The sequence below is a fragment of the Sciurus vulgaris genome (genome assembly GCF_902686455.1).
Source record: "Sciurus vulgaris genome assembly, chromosome: 12".
NCBI classification, from domain to species: domain Eukaryota; kingdom Metazoa; phylum Chordata; class Mammalia; order Rodentia; family Sciuridae; genus Sciurus; species Sciurus vulgaris.
Window position 1 is genome coordinate 104,054,840 of NC_136473.1, and position 22,430 is coordinate 104,077,269.

Sequence of the window (22,430 nt, forward strand, 5' to 3'; positions counted from 1 at the left end):
TCTGGCCATGATTTCATGATTTCACCACAGAAACTAAACCAAGGGGACAGAATCAAACCAAATCGGCAAGTGGAATTCTGCAAGGTGAAAACAAAGGTCAAAATTTTTTCCTACATTTAACTTGAATGAATAAAAGAAAACATTCCGTATTCTCTAAACAACTCTAAACACACATCTCCAACTTTTCTGGAAGCTGATGCTTGGATTCCAGAGCCCGGCCACCCTGCTTCATCTCCCAAACTGCCCAGAACACCAGGAGCTCAAGAAGTCTGTGGAGAAGGGAGAAACTCCAGCGTGGGGCACTGGAACAGATTCGTGACAAAATTCTTGAGTAGTTTGAAAAGTGAGCTAGCAAGGAAGGTCCCCAGGAACCAGAATTGATTCAAGAAGAAAACGGATGTCAAAAGAAATTTCATCTATTTTCTTTATGAAGAAAGATGAAGGTAGAGCTGGGGAAACAAGGAAACAAGGGCAGCTTATGAGAGGCAACATGAGAGGAGGGGAAAGAGAGGGAGAAGGACCTCGGGGGCGTCATAGAGTGCAGACAAGCCTCGGAATCTGGGAGAATAATAACTGTTTTCAAATATCTAGAGGCCTGCTGTGAAGCCCAGCAGTGGGCTTGCTGAAGAGATGAGAAAGCAGAGTCAGCACCAGCAAGTGAAGTCGTGGGGAAGACTACGGCTCCATTTCAGAAAGCTCTTTATAGTGTTTGGGGCTGTTGATCTGAACTTGGCAGGAGCTGCCCACGCCGAGGCTGCTTGTCCACCTCTTGGAGGTTTGTACAGTGGTGGCCTGCTTTGGGTGGGACACGGTGACTTGACAGTTTCCCTCTAATTCACAGGTTCAGGTGTCGCTTGGTTCTGACCTGCCGTTCCCTGTGGTTGGGCTTCCTCGCGCACCCAGATGCTGTCTTTGCAGCTTGGGCCTCTCTTCTCCAGCAAGTGAGTCCTGCGGTGTGCGGATTTCATCTTCGGACCTAGCTTGTCACACGCAGCCACCAAACGTACAGCGCTCCGTGCTGTGGTTGCAGAGGGCAGGGGGACACGGGACCAGCTCCTGTCACCTTCCTTCTCTGATGAGACTTGCCTGAGACTATCCCAACCCACTGGCTAGGGCTGCAGGACTTCCCGGGTTCCTTCCTCTCCCTGCCCTCCTTATGGGACTTTGCCATTTAGAACCAGTCAAAAGTTTACTGCTGTTTCCAGTCAACCAACTCCGTAACCCACGTCGAGGGATCGCTTGGTGTCTATGTGCCTCTGTGGACCCAGGAGAAGGCGCTCCCCAAAGAGACTTCCTTTCCTGTCCCTTCTCCGTCACTGGTATGTCCCCAGTGAGACCTAGGCTCTCCTGGCACACAGGGAAAATGAGAATTCTCCCAGGCCCTGGGTTTTGTGACGAAGGACTCCGTGCAGCCTGGCTCCAGCCACCTTGTTCCTTTCCCATCAGAGCCTCCTGCCAGCCAGTGAGGATTGTCGCTCGCTGGACTCATTCTGGTGACCACAGCTTGTCTGCTCTTTGCAGAGGGCGGGGGAAGGAGCACATTTCTGGATCTGTGGGAGAGCCTGGCAGGGCGACAGAATCATGGAGCAATAAGCCAGACAGAGGGACGACACAGATGGGAAGCCCAGCCAGATCTCTGCATCTCCCTGCATCTAAACATGCCCTGGTTAGAACAGCCCCAATCTGCCCACAGCTACACCTACAAATCCTAAAACTGATTCAGGAGTCCCAAGCTCTTGGTCTTTTTTGCATCCCCTTATCTGATTACATGGTATGTCATAGATGCCATAGCAAGTGGGACTGTCCCAGAGCATATAACAATCTTGTCACTATTAAAAAAAAAATTAAATTTGCAAAGTCATCCAATAAGTAGGTTGTGTGCAGCACTGCAGGTTTCTCCTGGTTTTATGAAAATATTCCTTGAGGTAGGAGACATCTCCAAGTGCACATGTATGTTTTCAAATCAATACCTACTAGAGCCTAAAGTCAGGGGCCAGGGATTTACTCAACACTGCCAGGCAAGAAATAAGATATTGCATCTTAGAAATGGCATTAAGTGTCCCTCCGGTGGAGGACTGGGTCTACAGAAATTCGATTGACATGCATCCTTGTAGAAACACACCTTTGGTGCAAAGCCAACACATAAGGAATTTGCCATGAGGACAGTGTTTCAGGAAGATCCATCTGGGGCTCCCTCCCACTCAGGGCTCCCCAGAGCCCAAGTGCAGATGGGGACTTCTGGTGGGAAAAAAAGGGACTGCCTGATCTCTAAGTGGGATGAGCCATCTTCTAGCCCCTGGGGACCTGTCTTCTGCATCCCAAAGATCTCTAAGGATGCCAGAAGGAAGCTGGGTCCAATGGGGGAGCCATTTCTCTCAGGACACTAAGTGCCCTGGGCTCAGATGACTTACTTGATTATAAGTTAAGCACTGGCTCTTCCTCCTCCCAGATGTGTGACACCCCCTGAAACCCAGGGTCCCCATCTATAATATGTGTGTACAAACAGCACACTTTCGTGGGGTTCCTATTAGAGTAATTTTATGTAATATATATAAAGCGCTTTGTAAAAAGTTAGGTATATGAGGACTATTCAATATATATTAGCCATTATTATTTATTAATACATTAATATTAGTAGAGAGAGAAGTCTTTGCTTTCCTCCCTAAGTTAAACAGAAGTTTGGTCTGCTCTTTTCTGCCCTCTCAGAACCATCTATTTTCTGCCCCTTATTCTTCTCTTTGCACAGGGACATCAGGGAGACTGGTGAGAGCCTGCTCCATGGGTCCACATGGAGTCTGCATGAGATGCTCGCGCACAAGGCTCTTGTCTTTTGGACGCACACGCCCTTTGGTGGACACCCTCTGGTTGTTCCCTCCTCCTTGCTGCTCGCTCCCTTGGCTGAGCTTCCTCTGAGCCTCCTGGTCACACGGGCCAGTGATGTCTCCTCTTGGGGCTTCACTGAGGCCAGTCAGATGGGCAGGCGAGGTCCATTGTCGTTAGTTTGAGGCAGGGGTGGAATCGTGGGATTGGAATCCCCGTCTCAGAGCGAGGCGCAAAGCTTCCTCTGCAAACCAGTTTGCCATCAGCAGCTGGTGCACATACCTCCCGCTTCTGATCCTGGAGGAGGAGAGGGGAGCCAGGCTCCTCTCACGTGCCCTTTCACCGTGTCACAGACCTCAGCCCACATCCGAGAGCTTCCCCTCCTGGTTCTTCCTAGAGGGCTAGGTTCCCTGGGGCCCAGCTGTGTCCCCAGCACCTGTGGCGTGGCCAGCACACCTCGATGCTCCCTAAACAACGGACTGAAAGAAGAAAGGCCACACCACGTGCCACTTACTGTTCCAAGCTCCATGTACGGAAATAATTTTCTTGTGGGAGATGTGGGAAGCTCTGAGGTGGGAGAAATGTGGCAGAAACTGAATAAAGAAAAAAAAAGTGAGAATCTCTGACCCAGAAAAAGCTCTTCTCTTGAAGAGAAAACAAAACAAAAAAAGAGCCAGTGTCCCTGTCTGCCTGCACGTGCGGTGGCAGGTTCCAAATGAGGTCTCCCTCACTCCCTCTTACATGTGTGGGTCTCTCAGTAGCAACTCATTCATGAATAAAATTAATTATTTCTCAAAGCAAAAATTAATCCTCTTTTTCTCTGCTTGACTGATTCAAGATCTCTCTACAAAATCTCATCTGAAAACAAAACCCATCTCTCCCTCTCTCCCCTGAGCCATCCTGGATGCTCCCTTCACTACTAGGACATTTTTACTTTTACATTTTTATTTTTCTCTTCAGAGACCATCTTTGCAATCTTATCTCAAACCAGGGTGACTAATCTAGGCACAGCCCCAAAAGATGGAGAAAATTTGTCATTGTATCTGGGGGAACTTGAGATTGGCATCCTGAGGTTCATCCTAACCCAGCACCCGTGGACCAAATACGTCCATCGGTCACTGAGAATGAATTAAACATCTTCTCACTGGTGCTTGAGGTGTTGTATTCCAGTGTGTCTTCAAGTTTGCATGCTATCACTCAAATTGGCTGTTCATCCTCCAGGAAACAGTAGAAGGCTATTTTCTCCATCTTTTGAATCCTGCTCTAAGCCCAGAATAATGTTTTGTACAAAGAAAATGTACCACAAATACTTGTGAGAGAACCTCATGAGCAACTCATGATGTAGCAGTGATTCTTAATTCAATTTTTTAAGCATGAATGATGCTAAGTTTTCATTGAAACCAGTGGCCTTACAGGATCTTAGAGCACTCACTTGCCGTTTTCCACCAGGGGAGTATTTACACTCCAAAGTAGAAATGGAAAATGACCTTTGGTCCTACCTGCCCTAGACACATAACTATTTTTAACTTCATTTTATTTACCCCTAATGCTGGAAAATGGTCTGCCCTTCTGTGTGAGAGGTTTTTGAAATTGCACCCTAGGAAATACTCAGTGTCAGAGATATTTTTGGCATTTTGAAGAAATAAGATTAGGATAGGGAAAGGAGGGACTTCTTGACATTCATGTCAGCATGGGACTGACCACTTTGTCCCTAAACCACACCTTTTAAAAAATCGGTGAATTTTGCAGAACACGTGAATTATGCAGAACAGTGGTTCACATTGTGGCATATCTGTACTGCATTTAACATATTTTGACCTCTTCTCACGCTCCCAATATACCTGCTCCTGTGTCACAAAACCACTCCCTGAGCATCCATTTAGAGAGCTTCCAGCCACCCACCAGGTTTCACCTGTGCCTTACCCTCTATTTCAGCTCTCTATACAGTAGTCTAGCACTTTCTTCAGATGAACTTCTCTGGAAGTTCGACTCAATCAAGAACTGTGTCCACCTTGTTCACAGTCTCCTATCAGAATCTAGGGATGTAATCAGCAGAGCTGGCCTTGAAGCCAATTGTTGAGTGAGATGACGGCTCCTCTAATTGCACTCTTAAACTGTAGCTGTTTGGTTAGGTGCTCCTTCTCCTTGCTTCTAGAGAGCCGATCACTTTTCCATTCAGTTCTTTGTGGGTCTTCTATCACAGGGTTTCACACAAGTCTGTGGTTGCTGGTGTGTTATGTTTCCACGCCAGGGAGTACATGATTCTACAGCCGGACCATGGCATGCCGGGTCTCATCCTCCAGACACTTCTAAGAATGAAATTCCTTGGGGAAGGGCTAAGATGCTTCTGCTGGGTCTATGATCTAGATTAGTATTTATACATCAGAGAGACCGCACCAGCATTGGACTCTGGATTAAAGCAACTTCTAACCACTTTGTTCTGTCCCTCTCCTCCATACTCATACAGGGCAAGAGTGCCAGTGACCAGACCTGAGAGCTTATCGTTGCAATGTTGCCTTAATTTGGCTTCCTGTCTGTCTCTTTTTGGAGCTGGGGATTGAACCTAGGAATTCATGCATGCTAGACAAGCATTACCACTGAGCTACATGCCCAGCATTTTGCTCTCATTTGAATCACAATATCAGTTGATGAACCATTTACTTCCTGTCCAGACAAACTCCCTTGCAGCTGAAATGTAAACCCAGTGAGAATTTCAGAGATCAACCCATTTTCTTGGGTCCTGGTCCTCCCTCCTGCCTTGCTGGACCCACCCACCCGGCAACCATGGCTTTCCTGGCAGAGTCCTGCAGTCGCAGGATAACGCTACCTCTCTAGCTCAGTAGCTATAGTGAGCGCCTAAGAAATCACTGGAATTTACCTAAGCAGACTGAGGTTGCCTTGGGTTGCCTTTTATTTACGTGGATTGTGATCTCTTAATTGGAGATGGTGCCTCTCCCAGGGTTCGCTGTTTATCCAAATCAGTATTTGTGAGTGGGTGAGACGTGGTCCGGGTGATAAACCGGCTCTGGGGCTCCTCCTGCGATTGCTTCCACAGCTGCTCTCTGCTTCCTCACCTCCCCCTCTCCCAGGAGCACTCACAGGCTGCTTCGAGGCCCTGCAGACTTTTCTGCTTTTAAACTTTTCTCCCAGCTGCTCTAAGTGCTCTGATGAGTTCAAGCGCCTTGGTACTAATAACTCCTAAATTTAACCTCCCCTGACTCCGCTCCTCTCTCATCTGTAACATCCCTGAGCATCGTCTCCTGCCTCGGTGCATGGTGGGAGGGCAGCCCTCCACGGTGCCTTCTCTTCTGCGCCTCCCTGGCGGTTCCTGCGCCCTCTCCATCTCCACATCTCCTGTACCCCTCAAGCTTGTGCATCCGGGGACCCTGCTCAAATGCAGACCCTGTTCTGATTTTGTAGGTCTGGGGTGAGGCCCGGGGTTCTGCATGTTTAACGTGCTCTCGGGGCCGGCTGCTGCTGTTGGCCCACAGACGGCCCACTGCACAGTACGGATCTAATATTTGGTTCTTTCTATTTCTCACTTCCCTCATACCTAGGACCTCACCAAATCTTACGTTTCATCCTGTCAAATTCCAGACAGATTGTCTTTCTTTAGGGTTATTGCTCTAGTGCCTGCTGGAAGGTACTTTTGCCCTGTTAACTGCAGCCATTCACCACATCCCCTGAGTCTACCCCCACCTACCCCACACCCCCTTGGTTTTCTGCTTCATTCTGCTTCATTCTAGAAATTAGCAAACTTTCCCCAGAATGCACTGCCCTCTTTTGTCAATGAAGATATCTATTGAATTTTTGTTTTGTTTTGTTGCCAAAAGCCTTCTAATGTATCCCCAGACCCTTTCTTTCCAAAAAAAAGGTAGGTAGACATGGAGGTCATAATGACTAAGGTCAATATTTCAGAATTATACCTAGCCTTGCTTTCCTCCCAGCTGACATATTATATTCATTGTTCTGTATGATTTCTAACTTTCTCGATTTTAATTTATTCTTTCCGAGTTTTAAGTGTTTCATCATAGTCGCTTGGATTTTTTCCAATCCCATGATTATCTCTCTATTAAAACCTTAATACAAAAAGAAATAAAAAAAAACCAGACTGCTCATTACTTTGATTTGTAGCAAAGAGAGAATGGAACATTACTGCTAGAGTGTTTCGAGAAACCATATTTACATTTGCATCAGCTCAATTTAGGTGCCTGATTAGGCTGCGTGTGATGATGAAGATGCACTTACCAGTCAAAAGGAAGTGGCGTGGACCGGAGTAACGAGCAGGAGACTCCAAGTCAGGAGCCCTGAGTGCTATTTCTGGCTGTGTCTGGCTAGTCTCTGACCTTGAACAACTCTGTTTCACTGCCTTAGACCCTAACAGCCCCCCTCTGCCTCAGAGCCTGCTGCGAGGGGCTGGTTACTCAAGCATTTATTGTAGTGGGGGCTATGGAGGGGACACTTGGGGTCACAAATGGAACTGGAGACAGGATCTCCACTGAGAGCTCTTCCACTAACCTATGAGGAGATGGCGTCTGAGCAGGGGCTGATTGCTCAGCTCTTAGTCTGATGGGTGCAGAGAACATGCTAAGAGGTTGGGCAATGGAACTGCAGAGCTGTTGGGTGAGATGCCTGGGCCTGTCCTGTTCTTTAGGACATCAGACTGTCTCCTCTTAACAGCACCACCCTGAGATTATGTATTCCACCCCGGGACCAACCAGGGAGCCAGCAGAGGCCAGTCCCTAGGCAATCCTGACTTTAGGAGCCAGAGCTTGATTCATGGTAGCTCTAAAATGTGCAGGAACCCATCTTGCTGCCTCCACCAGCCCTGTGGCCAATAAGAGCACACCCCAGAGAGAGAGTCCATCATTTTGCAGTTGAGTTCCTCTCCCGGTAAAGAGACAGATTGAGGGATAAGGGTTAATGTGCTTTAAAAAGGCAGGCAAGAGAACAGTTCTCCTCATCCTAATAGAGATTGTCAACTACTAAGCCCTCAGTAGACAGTGTAGCAAAGATAGCACCCCTGGATCCTACTGCATTGCCATTCTTGCAAAGTCCAGTATTTATTGAGGACAATCTAGTAATAATAGGTAATATTTATTAAGCACTGTTCTAAGTAACTCACATCAATTAATCCATTTAATTTTCACCTCAGTCCATTAGATGGGCTCTACAGTCCTCACTTTACAAGTAAGGACATTGGGAAACAAGGAAATGAGGTAATTGGTCTAACAATGAAATGGCCAGAAAACTGCAGCTCTGGATTAGAACCCACATCGCCTGGCTTTAGGGTCTTCACCCTGTAGCTCCCACACCTGCAGGAATACAAATATGTGCTCTCTGGGGGCCACAGTTAGAGAGGCTGGAGACAGTCAGAATGACGAGTCATCTCCTCAAAGCAAGAGCTCACCCTGATTTCCAGCTGAGAAGAGGTGGGACTGGGGATTTAATATAGATTCTTGCCACACAGAGGGCGGAGGGCTCCCTGCCCCCCACCCCTCCACACGAGAGCGAGAGTTTCAAGGGATTGTGCCCCTAGCGTTCTAGTCCCACTGACAGGTCTCTTTCTTTCCCACCCCAATCCAGCAGAAGACACATGTGGCTGTCATCTGATTGCCATGTGCCCCAAACTTCCTTAAAGAATGAAAGGAAACATTAATTCAGTCTGAGACCCTATACGTCTTCAAAAAGCATTATTGATATTCTCTGTAAGCTTCTGGATTCCCTCTGCCCTTTTGGATAGTAGGAGAAAGGTCAGGGGACGACTCAATATATATTTTACCAGTTTTCTGTGCCCTGTTTTAATTAGTGTAAGCAAGGTCCTGAATTTGCCAGAGGCAGTCGCCCTTGAAGACCAAGGGGAAGGGGTCGGAGAATTCCCAGTGGGGTCACACAGACGCCCTACACGTGCATACGGAACTGCCATTGTGCTTAACAACTGAAGGCAAAACTCCCAGAATGCTCCTGGAGCAGTGGTGTGTGACCACTCTCTCAGCCCACCAGGGTCACAAATCAGAATCCCGCATTCCTGTCAGAATGACTGGTTACTGTTTCCCCCAAGTGCAGGTTCATGAGCAATAACTGACCCCAGAGAGACAGAATGGCACAGTGTAAGAGCTTGTCACATTAAATGATCAGAAAACCATTACCAACTGATAGAACGGTTGATGGTGCAGAAGTGATTATGGACGCTCCCCACAGGCCAGCTCCCAGCGGCTGCCCAGCCGTTAACTGGCTGTCAGGCTACCCAGACAAGGGACTGGAGCTTGGTGACCAAAAAAAAAAAAAAAAAAACCTACTGAGGGGAGGAGACTGATGGTTCCTTCCCTCGAGTTCCTGTGGCCCTCTGGTGAGGGCAGGAACTCAGCCTTCTCAGCCTGACTTCACTTCCAATATACTTAAAAAAATATATTTGTGTGACAATGATGTTTCTGTGAGACTTGGGATAAACCAAATATTCCAAAGTAAGTTGAATTTTATTTTACTAGATGGGAAGAATTTTCTGCTTAACACATTCTAGAGTAGATTTTCTAATCCCAGCCCCCTGCCCAGTGGGATGGAAAAATAAATCCTTTGATAAGAGAAGGCTCACTCTGAATTTGCTTTGTTAGCAGATTTGTGGGGGCACATGCCTAGATTCTTATGCACTTCCTAGAGGTGGAGTTAACACTCTGCTCTGTTCTTCTCATCTGCTTTCCCCTGAGCAGGCGTCAAGAGTCCCAGGCTGAGGTGGCCTCTCCCATTCTTAGTGGTTCTATGTCAATCTATGCTGCATTCTTTGGAGGATGACAAGGACAAGAGCCACTAAAGCAGGAAGCATGAACTACAGTCCCCCGGACCAGACTGGAGTTGGCACAGTGTGAAAGGAAATGTGGGCAGGCCGGGCCTGAGCTCAAGATTCCATTTCTATATACCCCACGAGGTACCAGACGCCCAAATATCTGCGCCCACCCCTTTGTCTGCAGCCAAGTGTGGAAATCATGAAAGAGATGAATGGCCTCCACGAACGGCTGCTCTCTCACAATTTGGGGATCTTTAATGCTGATTTCTCCTAAAACTGATTTCTGTGACCCCGTACCAACCTAAATAGGTTGCATGGTTACTGCAGAGGTTAAAATAACTCCCAGAAACACAAAACCATCTCTATTTTAAGAACTCAAACTCTGAAGCCTGACTCGTTGGGAGCTAACCCTGCTCCACCATGGACTTGCTGTGTGCTCTTCAGCAAGTTGTGCAACTTTTCTGGGCCTGAATTTCCTCATCTGTAAAAAAGGGAAAATAATTGTTCTTCTAACAAAGAGTTATTGGAAGGATTCAGTGAGGTGATTTACATAAGCCATGCAAAGTGCCAAGAGATCCAAAAACATTAGTCTGCTCACAGGATTGAAAATGCACACGCTAAAATGTTAACAATAGTGATCTCCAGATGCTAAAAGAATGGGTGATTTTGTGTTTTTGTCTCTCTTTGTGCTTTTTCATGTTTTCTCCACCCCCCTTTTTTTTTTGCATTAGAAACTAATTTGTATTTAAAAAATAAATGTCTTTGAAAAAAGAAAATTCAGTAAAGTCCCAGGGTTGTCTAAAGATCTCTTTTATACAGATAAGGTAAGGAGGGCAAGGGGGAGGGCAGAGGGGTCAGGGGGAGGATTCACCTGTGGGAGTCCTGGGCCACCAGGGCCACCCAGGGGGAGAACTGAAGGGCATTCTACTTTTGAGGCACTGGTCCAGGGCCCAATGTGTGCAGGGCTTGTCCCACCTCAGAGGGCCCAACAGGACTCTGTGTTGACTTTCAGCTCCAAGTCTACTGGAGATGGGCCTAAGGAGCCAGGAAGGTGCAGCCCATTTCCACGCACAGGTCAGCTGTGCCTGCGTGCTGACAAGGGCGGGGCAGGTCTGCCCCTGACCCCACAGCGCTCACAGACCTCTAAGGCCAGGCCGAGCTTCCCTTCCTTCATTTGCATGTCTAAGCAATTACAACTCATAAAAGTATCTAACCCATTAGTTAAACCCGGCCCCAGCGTTTGACTCTGACCTCCTACGGCAGCCCGGGCCACACGCTGACTCCATGCCGCCTGATTTGTCCTCAATTTATAAGCAGCTCAACCTATAAATAGAAAGCCTTTTGCTCGGCTCCCCAGGAGGCGGCAGCAGGCTTTCCAGCGCGTATGTGTTTTCGTCTTTCTGTTTTTAAAAACCAACATGGTAGCTCCTTTTCCTGCCTGGTGTCCTCCAGCTGTCACCTCTAGTTCCGCTGGAGGGCATTCTGGCTGCTGTCGCCGTGGGACCGGCATGCTGGGCCACCTGTCCAGCTTGTGTCCTGGGGGAGGGAGGCCCGTCTTGGCCCAGCAGGTCCCCACTCACCTGTAGATCCTGTACCTGGTGGTGAACCCCTGCCGGTAGCGCTCCATGAAGTCGGCATACTCTTGGGCGCGGTGGAAGGGACCCCGGTCTGTGAGCAGCCAGTCCAGGGGCGGCTGGCCGGCCGAGGCGGCATGCTGCTCGGGGACCGCAGCGGCCACCGTGGCCGAGACGGCCAGCACCCAACCGGGCAGGCCCAGTGCGAGCAGCGCTGCCCACGGGGCCGCCGGCCGAAGCCCTCTAAACCGAGCGCCCCACTGCCACCTCATGCTTCTCCGGGGCGCTTGGTTTCTTCATTCTCTTGCCACGCTCTCCCCGTCTGTGCCGCTCTTCCAGGGCTCTGGAGCTAGAAGGGCAAAGGGAGATGTCAGGTGGGCGCCTGATGTTACCCTGCGGGCCTGCGTTGTACGCAGGGCAGACGTGTGGGGCCATCTGGAAATCCTTCACCCTGGTGCCTGGCCTGGAGCTAAGCCCTCGATGTACATCATCTTACTTAGTTCTTCAAAAAGCCCCTGAGGAAACACTATGGTCATTATTTTAGAGATGAGAAAATAAGACGTAGAGTGTTTAAGGCAGTTGCTCAAGTCCATACAAGCATGAAGTGATAAGCTCAGAATTTGAACTCGGGGTCTGACTCTTAACCTTGATGTCATATGGCTTCCGAGCTTCCACCTCCACTCATTCAGCACCATCCATTTCTGTCTTTCTCTCTCAAGAGCATTCAGTGGGTTCCCATAGCCACCTCACACACTGCAAGAAGCCACCTGTTTTTCAAATGGAGACTGGGAGGGCAGAAAGGGAGTCTAATCTCATTGTTGCCAGGAAGTTGGGTGAACTTGGGCCAATCACCTTCCTTTCTGGGTTCGTTGTAGCCTCTAGAAAATAAAGAGGTGAACTAGATAGTCTCTAAGCTCTCTTCAAGTATCAGACTTTCGTCTGTTTTTGTTGAAGGCCACGCGGGGACTGAGTTTGAGTGGGGTAAATACCGCCATACTGCTGTCTTCAGATCACTCCACACATGCCAGGGTCTCCCTGGGGCTCCCTCTCTCCTCACCACATGGCTGAGAGCTACACAAGGCCAGAGCAGCATCTCGCGCTTGTATCCTTCTGTCTCAACCTCCAAGAGCAGAGAGCGGCCTCCAGACACCCTTCATGAAGGAATGAATGAGTACATGCCCTGGCCTCTGAGTTGAAGGGAAGATGCCAGGAAAGGAGTTAGTTTCTGGGCCTGGCAGTTCCTGGCTGCATGGTGACTCACCACAGGCCTGATTTCCAGGGCCTGCACTTTATCTAAGGACAACTAGTCACCTTTATCAACCTCAAGCCAGATACAGGGATCATTCAGTACTGTGGAGCTGCTTGGAATTGTAATCATTTCTTCAATCTTTAATTTCTAGCACATGCTGTCAGAGTCCCGTCCATGTCCCCTCGCCAACTCTGCATCAGTGTGCCAGAATGACTTCCAGCTCCCAGTACCTGTAATTCATGGCTAGAGGACTTGCTCTGGCTGCCAAAACCCAGAGGCAGGCTCCCTGGGGATGAAGGACTTCCAGAAAGAGCAAAGTGGACTTGAGCACCCAACTCATGCCCTTCCCAGAGTTTCCCAGGGTTCCCAGGATCAAGGAGAACCTTAAAGGAACTGCACAGAGACTGGATCCAGGTATGAATCCTCAACTCCCAACTCAAGGTTGGACTGAATCTGAGAGGCATACCATGCCTCTGCATTTGCACAGGATGCTTTCAAGAGTCCCTGCTCATAAGGATGGAGGAACAGGAACATGAGAGGCTGGACATTCAGAGGCCATCCTCCCTTCCTGCTGGTTAAGCACCTACTGCATGCTGGGTTGTTCTTAGAAGTAGCCTTCACTCTCATAGTAAGGTTTTTACATAAGCCTTGTTATTATTATTATAAATTCACATTTCATTGGGACCCAAAGTAGGTGAGCTATGGAAAACAGAGGTAGAACATACACCTGGATAGGGCTCCAGGTTCAGACCTTGCCAAAAAGTACTACACTGCTTATGGATCTAGAGCAGGCGGCAAGAGAGATCCTCACTTAATGAACTGGCTGAGAGGAGCTGAAAACAAGAACAGTGACAGATCTTAAAACAGGATAAAAATCCTAATAATTAAAATAGGCTCACAAATTGGACAGGCAGACCAATGCAATAGCACAGCCGAGAGAACCTTTTATATAAGAATTTAGTATGTGACGGGGGTTGGGGGGAGCATCACAGACTAATTGGGTAAGGATGGAATATTTTATACTTATATATTGGGAACTTGGTTCCACTTGGATTAAAAATTAAGTGTAAAAAATAAAATCATAGAAAGAAGGAAAATCCCCAAGTGTTTTATAAGAAGCCTGCATTACCAGGAAAAAGAAAAAGTGATTCAAAACTAAAAGGAGGAAACATCCTTGCATATGGAGGGAGTAGGCATTTTTTATATGGATGAAATCTGATGCCCAAAGTATTTCTCATTTACTCGTTCACGTACTCATCCACTAAAGACCCATAAACTGAGGATTCTTAGGTGCCAGGCACGATGCTAAGCTTCGACAATACAAAAGCAAGAGCTTGTTATGTTACCTGAAACTCCATTATTAGTGACTAATTCCTCTTATAACATATTGCTCTATCTTTTAAAGGCATATTGATGGAAGGGGGAGGAGGGCTCACCTGGGAGACTGTGGCTATTGGATGCAGGAGGTCAAGGCAGGGTACACAGCAAAATGGAAATGCAGACATGGGTGGGAAGACATGTGGGAAGCAGGGTCTCAGAGTGGCCCCCCAAGAATCCCATGTCCTCCTGTGCATGCTTCATGCAGCCTGCTCCTGCTGAGTGTGAGCCGGGCCGTGAGGAGGATGAGCTGTCACTGGCACGATCGGGTAAATAATCAGCTAGCTTCGAGTTGAGAGCTGATGCTTGCAGAATGCATCAGGGAGCTTAGATGGTGATGATGGCATCTAGGATAAAGACTTATGGATGAATTTGGGCAATATTCTGGGTGGGCTTGGCGGAATCAGGTGATTCTTTAGAAGAAAGTGAAGTGTCAAGGAGACAGGTTCCAACTGGCCTGGAAGAGAACAGCCAGGCTGTGTACTGCCCATGAAGGACATACGGCAAGGAATGGCAGGTGGCCTCTAGGAGCCGAGAGCTACCTCCACTCAATAGCTAGCAAGAAAATGGGAAGTTCAGTCATATAACCGCAAGGAAAGGAATTCTTCCAACAACGATGTGTGATTGGAAGGGGCCCCCGAGCCCACAATGAGAAGCTCTTCTTCCCTGCAAACCACCTTGATTCCACTCTGGCAAGATAATAAACAAAGGACTCAACTAAGAATCCAGACTCTGTTCCACTGAAAGAACAATATAATAAACTTGCATTGTTTTATGCTATTAAACAGCATATTTGTTGTTTGTGGTAATTTGTTGCTCAGCAATAGAAAAATAATGCAAAAATATAAAAGATAGCTACACCCTCTCCCATTAGGCTTAAGGCTGGCCTGGGGAGGATTCTTGCTCCTTGAAGAAAATGAGCTGTTATTCTCTATATGGGAAAAAGCTTGCACGGCAGATTCTGGAGCAGAGCGATATTGATCCTCTCCCCAGCTGGGCCCTTACACTATACACCCTCCCTAGTTTATGGACCCTTCGAACTTGGAGGTCACCTCTTTGTTCTTGTCATCCCATCTCACACAGAGTTGGCCCTCAAATGCATTTGTTGCCTCAATCCCATGCATTATGTCAAGGGGTCATTGTGGCCCAGGGACCACTTGCGGCCACACCCAGTCACTTAAGTTCCGGGGGCACTGGCCTCCCAGGCTGCACCACCTCGCCTGCCAGGGAGGGCTCCTGGGGACAGGTGAGAGCACTCATAGGCATCCTGGAGAAAGGAGCTATATTAAGTGCACTTCTTGTCATTCTTTGTTTGTAATTATGCTTTTTCAGAGCTCACAATGCGCTGGAACCTGCCTGGTTATAGGAATATCAGCTTCAGAATCAAATGGTTTTGATTGCTGGGCCAAGTGTGCTGAGCGCAGCAGGAACGTCTGAATTCAGCGCTCACTGATCCCCTCCAAAACCTGGCCTTGGAATCACACGCTTTCTGCTTCATTGGTTTTCCTCAGGATCTGAAGACATTTTGACTTAAAAATAAAAAAATCTCTTTTTAAGGAAGAGAAGTGTTAAAAGGTTTCAAAACTTTCTTTAAAGCAAAATTTCTAGAATGTGTTCCTTCCCCTTTAAAAAAAAAAAGACAAAATAATTGCTGTGTTGACAGTTGTATAAAAATCAAGTTTTTGAAGGAGAATAGCTTTTGGTCATTTCTTGTTTATTCTCCACAATAATATCACTAAATTTCATAACAGCAACCTGTCAAACAAATTTTAACTGTCTGGTTCTCACAACGTCTGGTGATACTGCTAACATGCACAGGATGAGACAATTAGAGCCTTCCATGTCAAGCTTCCATTTTCCTTCTTGTCCTTGGGGCTCACAACGCGGGAAGGCCCCATGTCCCATGTTAGCACATTAACACGATGGCCCTACCAGCCTTGACAGAAAACACCACGAAGTTACTTCTGAAAACCAAAAAATTTCATTTACTTTCACTGTACTTAAGGCAACGTTCCACCTAGGCAAAATAATAAATTGGCTTCACACCAAAGATCCAGGTAAGATAAGCGTGGGTTTTCCTTGGCTGAGTGCATTAACTCAAATCTGCTCTTTAAGCCATGAATTAAGTGGGTCACAGTTTTGTCAATAAAGAAAATCAAGTACAGATGAGGTCACGTGGACAGCAGGCAGTACAGTCTTCAAAGTGGTAGTGCTTAGCCATGCTGAGACTATCACTGGCTAAGGAGATTTTAGGGGTTCTGTTGAGGTCCCCCCCCCATCACCATGTTTTGCAATCTCCTCTTATACTTGGTGTGTAAAAAGAAAGAGCAATTACAGTGAGGGTGTGAACTGCCTGTACACTCACTCTTGGCAAATGAAGTGGAAATAGGGATTCCTCCATGAAGATTATCATAGGGCTGGGGCGTGGCTCAGGGACAGTACTAGCCTGGCGTGGGTAAGGAGGCCCTGGGCTCCATCCCAGCAATACACACACACACACACACACACACACACACAAAACTATCTATATCCTACAGGAGGTAAGAGTATGGCTAAGCTATGGGTGTGACAGTATTATTATAATTAATTTGATTGCTAATGTTGCTTATTACTAAGAAATACCAGAATAAATCATTTAATATATGTGTGGTAGTTACAGCTTATAAAACAGATTATAAAATGACCTCCCTGAACAGGTGAGGACACTGAGGTCTGACATGGATAGTGAAGTGCATGTGGTCACGTATTTCAGATCCACCCACCCCTGGCTGCACCAGTTACATGACTTGCAGCTGTAAACATGGTGGCCCTGCCACTTATAACTTAGTGCCAGACACTGTCCTCTGGGAGCCTCACTTTAGCCATTGGTAAGTTGATCCCTGAGGCGAGATGATCCCCAGGATCCACATGACTATGCAAATACAAGGGACACGTACTGAGGGCGAGAGGACTAAGATTTCAGTTTTCTTTGGAAGGAAGTTCTGTGTCTCCGAAAGAGTGGAGCACGAGAGAAGTGAGGTAGAAAGCAGAAATTTCTGCCTGCTGGAGCAGTGACATTTCATAAAATGATTAGGCAGTGACATTAAATAAGTTTTCAAGCCATTTAAGTGGTTAATTGGCCAACTATATTGAGATGTTTTCTTGAATAAATCTGAGGGGGTCAGGGTTTTAAAAAATCGTGGAAGTGTTATTTGTTCTTATCATCCATAACGTGTTGATGCAAAATACCTGTTTTTCCTAGAAAGAGAGGGTAGACAGGAGAAATCGGAATGACAGGATATTCTAAAGGTCGGGTGGGTTTGGGGATGCTCTCTGCTGGGATCAACGATTGCCTCCTGCCCTCTGTTGGGAAGGCACGCCAGCCTCCACAGACTTACCAGAGCCCTTCGCGCTGGCAGTGAGCTCCTGGTTGCACTTCATGGAGCCCCATCATTTCCCACTTGAACCCAGGCAGGTGTGACGTGTCTATTGCCACTGTCATCCCAGGCTCCGTGACTTGACCTTCAGCTTCACCCTCAGGCCTGGCCTGGAGCCAGCAAGCTGCATTGGATGCACTACCCCACTGCTCGTCAGGAAACGACTTAAAACTGGTGAGGATCTGGATATCCTCACTGCACAGAATCAGGTCAACAATATTAATGATTATTTATGCAAAGGAAAGAGCTAATCATAATTGCTATTTACTAAAAGTTCTTACATTAATTTGAGACCTTTTGGAGGGGAGGCTGAGAGAGGGTGAAGGGGCTCTCTGGAGACCACTCCAAAGAAGGAGAAGTAAAACTCAGGCGTTCTAATGTGGAGACCTCTAACTCGGCTCTTTATCCTCACCCACCTCTGTCCGTCAAACAGTCAATCAGTTATTAACGATGTCTCCGCATAGTGACAGGCGTAAATTGGGTGAACAGGACAGACCCAGCCCTGGCCTCATGGGGCAGGAATGAAACACAGGACTTCAAATCCTGAAATAAGCTTTAAAATCACACATGCACAGCACTCACAGACACCGGTAGCTCTGGTGATGTTAGGCCTTGTAGGCTCTAATCCCTCGGGTCCATATTTATAGGTCTTTCGGTGTGACAACAGCCCTTCGCTTGTCAAGGACAGGGTCCTCTGTCAGTGCCAGAGCCTTCCCTCTTGCAGCCAGGCGTCCTTGGCACTTTCCTTGGCCAGAGAAGCTAACTGACAGTTCGGCCCAGCACTTCACGTGTGACAGTCAGGGCCAGAGCATGTGCACCAGGGAGGCCCTTTTGCCCCGTGGCCTCCCTTGAGGTCAGGGGCCATCTCCAGGAAAGAGAAAGACAGTACTGCTGATCAAATAGAACCTTGGAATGAAAAGGGGCACATTTTGAAGCTTTTAAAACCTCATCGCCATGCAGATCAGAACCACATCCTCAAAACCCTTTCTACCCCTGTCTGTAAGCTCCTGCAGCCCTGGGGACCGGTCTCCCTTCCTCTTCCAGGCACTGGGACCTCTCCACCTGCTGTTCCAAAGTGGAGTGGTGGCTGGAAAGATGCTAAAAGAAGGACAAAAAATCATGGCGCTACTTCATGGGGTCATGGGGATTTAAAAAGTTAATGTTTGTAAGGGCTTAAAAAGTGCCGAGCCGTCGGGTACCAGGAGGCTGCGCTCGCCATTCCTTTTCCTGTTGGTCCAACAGGTTGTCAGAGTGGAAGGCAGTCTGTAGGCACCGACTCACCCAACCGGAGGCTTTGGTTTGTTTGTGATGTTGTTTACAGGTGGTAGGACTGGGGCCCGGGAAGGTGATCTCTACCACAGCTGCATCCTCGTGAATGTGGACATCCCTGCAGGCCCCCCAAGGGAGCTCACTGCTGCCCCTGCCAGACCTCCACAGTTAATGACAGCAGCAGTGGGCTCAGCAGTTGGGGTGCTTTGCCTTCATCCTGTGGTCACCTGATCCCCCAAGGCTGGCTCTGAGTCCTGCCCGCATGCCCACTCTGCCTGTCCTCTCTGTGCCCACTGCTGTCCCTTACATCTTTCAGATTCATTTTCTCCAAGAACCTTTCAAAGCTCGTTTGTGTGTTATGATGTGGTCACCTTGTCTTCTACACCCTTTAGCCCCTGATCACATCATGGAACTGGAGATCACCAGGCCAGTGAGATTCTTGGTCACCATGAGTATGTGTGTGTTTGGGATCAGGGCATAAAGCAGAACAGAAGTAGGGTAGGAAGGAAAGCAGATATGACTGATCTTGGGTTGGGGCATATTTTTATATTTGGGAATAATTTTTAAAGCCCACATGAGATTTTGACACCATTCCCAGTAGAGGGCCAGCGGTGGACTCCCCTTCACATTGTACAGTGGATGAGAAAACTTACGGACACAGAAGTACCGTGGCCATTGAAGGTCCTACCTCTGGTGGGGAACAACACCAGGATTGAACTTGGGTCTCTCGACCCCGAGCCTAGAGCTTATTCTGTCTCTGTTTCCCAGACAAATGGAAAATTTCAGTGGTAAATGGAAATTTTCAAAACCCACAAGTCCCAGAGATATATTCTGGTCACTTCCGATTATGTTTAGATATTGGTTATTCTCTTCTAGACACAGATCACACTTCACCTACATTAACTCATTTAATGCTCAGGAAATTGTGAGGTTGATGTTGTTATCACTGGTCTTTCACTTAAGATTGGTTTCATTTCTGATCTTCTAAAATTTTACTAGGGTTTAAAAGCTATATTCATTCAGTGAAAGCTGAACCTTGGTGGAATTTTTGGTGTGGGTGGTTGGTGGGTGGTTTTGGTTTTTGTTTTCAGTACTGGGGACTGAATTCAGGGCCTTGGGCACACCAGGGCAGTGCTTGATCACTGAGCTGCACCCCAGACTCTTTTAGTGTGAATTTTGATCATGTCCTTCCTAGGGCCATGTGTTGCGAGACTCTCTCATGATGAGTCCTGGCAGTGAGAGCAGCTTCCAGTCAGTCAGATCATGAGGGTGAACAGCTGATGTTCCAGAGTTCCCTGTGTTACTGACCTTGATCTTCCACAGGTTAGATGTCTTAACATTCTCAACATTATATTTTTGACATACAATAGGTTTACCTGGACATAACCCCAATCAAAAATTAAGTAGCATCTGTAGTATATTCATTTTACAGAGGAGAAAATGTAGGAAAAGAGAAGCCAATAATGTCCATGTCCTCCCAATAAAGTCGTAGGATTGTCTAGAAGATCTACAAACCCAAGAGCCACAAATTTCCACAAGGGAGCTGCAGACACATGAGGTAATCCTAGGTTCCTTTAGTTCACTCATTTTGCAAGTTGCTGTGGATTGAAAAGAAATTTAAAATTTCAGAGTACCAAGGCGGATTTTCCTAAAATTGCTTTCCCTGCTTGGTTAAGGGCGCTTAAGCCTCGGCTCTGTGGAAGCTTAGAAGGTCTACAGGGTGGCTTCTTGGGAAAGCAGTGACAATTTACTTGTACTGCCTCAAAAACCTCAAGGTCAGGCAGAATCCCCAACCTGAGTCTGGTGGACAACCCACAGCTGCCGGCTGCCTCTATGTCCTTGAGTTAGTGTTCGTCCCTTGTACCCCAAACCTGACTGACTCTATGCCTGGGTTGCCCACCCCTCACCTTTCCAGTCTCAGCATGTCTAGCCAAGGAATAAAGGACGTATACCCTTGCAGGCTCCTAGCCTCCCACTGCCACTTCCAGTGCCGGGAGACAGATGTCCAAGAACTGCCGGCCCTTTGCCCTTTTCCTGCTGCCCTCCACTTAGAGTTGCTCCTCCTGTATTCTGGCCAACCAGTGGCACTTCCGTTACCAAGACTGCTGAATCATGCCATTTGGTTCTGCCCTTGGGCATGCTTGGCCACCCTTCCTGGGTCCAGCTATTGAAGATGGCTTGGTTATCCCCTCACGCCCTTTGAGAACGGCAGGTTCCATATTCCAGAGAGGAGTCCTTCTCTGTCTCTGCCTCCTCCCGCCAGCCTGGCTTCCATTGCTGAAGTCCCAGCCCACTTCCAGTAGTGCCTCAGTATACGTAGAGAGCAGTTCAAGGCCCACAAAGCCAGAATAAATCCAAGCCAACGACGAGGGGCTGCTCATCGCCCTGCAGGCTGCAGAAGCAACGTGGGGCTGACAAGCAGCTCTCCACGCTGACCGCGGGCTCTGGCGTTTCTCTTGCTATTGGTTTTCTGCCAGGCCTGTCATTGAATCTGAACTTTTAGCCCAGGCTCTACCCTAGTGAGCCTTGGCATCAGCCAGAATGTAAAACAATAATGCCCTGAGCGATGCCAAACCCAGAGCTTCCAAGATGTTACAGATGCAGATGTGACCAGCAAACACATTGTTTCCGGGACTGTGTTTGTAAATACATGAGTTGCCCGACAGCTTGCAGAATTAAATATAGGTGCTACGTCACAAACCCAAACTAAAATAGACTACATGCTGCTCAATGAATGTCAATAAGTACACTGAGAATCATCATCCCTCTTCATCATGTAGTAGTCTAAAACCCATTCCTCAGTGCCTTTCTCCCCGCTTCCTTCTTTCTTTTCTTTTTTTCTCTTTCTCTTCCTTTTCTTTCCCTTCCTATCGTCTTTCCTTCCTTTCTTCTTTTCTGAAGGTGACTCTCCCCTGTGACTCTGCCCCACTTCCTACCCTTGCTGGTACTGGTGGGCAGCTAGGGGAACGTGGGGTGGGTGAGGAGACAAAGGGGGTGCATTTGGTAAGGTTGCTTCATTGGGGAACATGAGTGGTGGCGGGAGCTGGCTGGAAGAGTCTTCAGGAAGACTAGGATATGATGGTCAGCCTTTTAGGATTGCTGGCCTCAAGGCGCCATTTTTGAAAGAATATTCTGATGCCCCTTGGAGGTTTCCAGAGGCCCAGCAATGGGTAGCTGGCCAGTCCATCACTTCGGGTCCTCTCTTCAGTGTTCTAGCCAAATGGCTCTCCTTCCTTCAGATTTTCACAGACAACCAGGATTTACATATGAGCAACCTATTAAATTAATAATGGCAAGGTCAGAAGCTGGTATTCATCCACTAAAATCAGCACCCTGGAAGAGTTTACTGGGGCCTCTCAAGTCTTCAGGGAGAAGATTGGTCGGCTGTGCCATCTTGGGGGTCGATACAAAGCCCCTAGTGCACTGCTCAGATCCCAGATGTCCCCACTGTAGGGGCTGATGCTTTGCTTTCAAAACAACTTCAGTGCTGTCCTGAGGGTGAAGGTTTTACTTGTGTTGAACATTTTGTGCAAGTACTATATTACTGCAAATTTTGTTCTTTGTGCTTCTCTTAATTATTTAACACCAAATTCTTTTTTCACCAAAGAGTAGGACCATAGACTGAGAGAGCCAGCCGTGATTTGGGCACTGCCTGGTGGTCTTTTCCAGTGGAAAGACTAGAGTAATTCTAGAGAAGCCTGACTTAGTTCTGGTTCAGACTGCTACTGATTTCCTAAACTATGTCTGATGAATGAAAAGATTGTAAAATGTGGTAATAATTTTCCCTCTTCCTTCCTTTTAGAAAAGTTAATAAATGTCTACTTATTCACCCAATTCATGTTTATTCAGCAAAATAAACAAACAAAAACATCGCATTTAGCTAGACTGTGAAATGAAAGAAGGGCAAGGTGAAAGAAAACCTGAAAGGTAAAGTTTGGATTTCT

The 22,430-nt window shown here is 47.5% G+C and overlaps 1 protein-coding gene across 3 annotated transcripts in view; it reads right to left on the reverse strand.

Annotated features, from left to right (window-relative positions):
• The window catches only part of BRINP2 (BMP/retinoic acid inducible neural specific 2), a 95,658-nt gene that overhangs the window by 33,315 nt on the left and 39,913 nt on the right, over window positions 1–22,430 (reverse strand). For all 3 annotated transcript variants that reach the window (XM_079105926.1, XM_079105925.1, XM_079105924.1), the window contains one exon: window positions 11,182–11,524. In XM_079105926.1, the coding sequence (XP_078962052.1) occupies window positions 11,182–11,447 (266 nt within the window). In that variant the 5' untranslated portion in view covers window positions 11,448–11,524. The remainder of the gene's footprint in view (window positions 1–11,181; window positions 11,525–22,430) is intronic.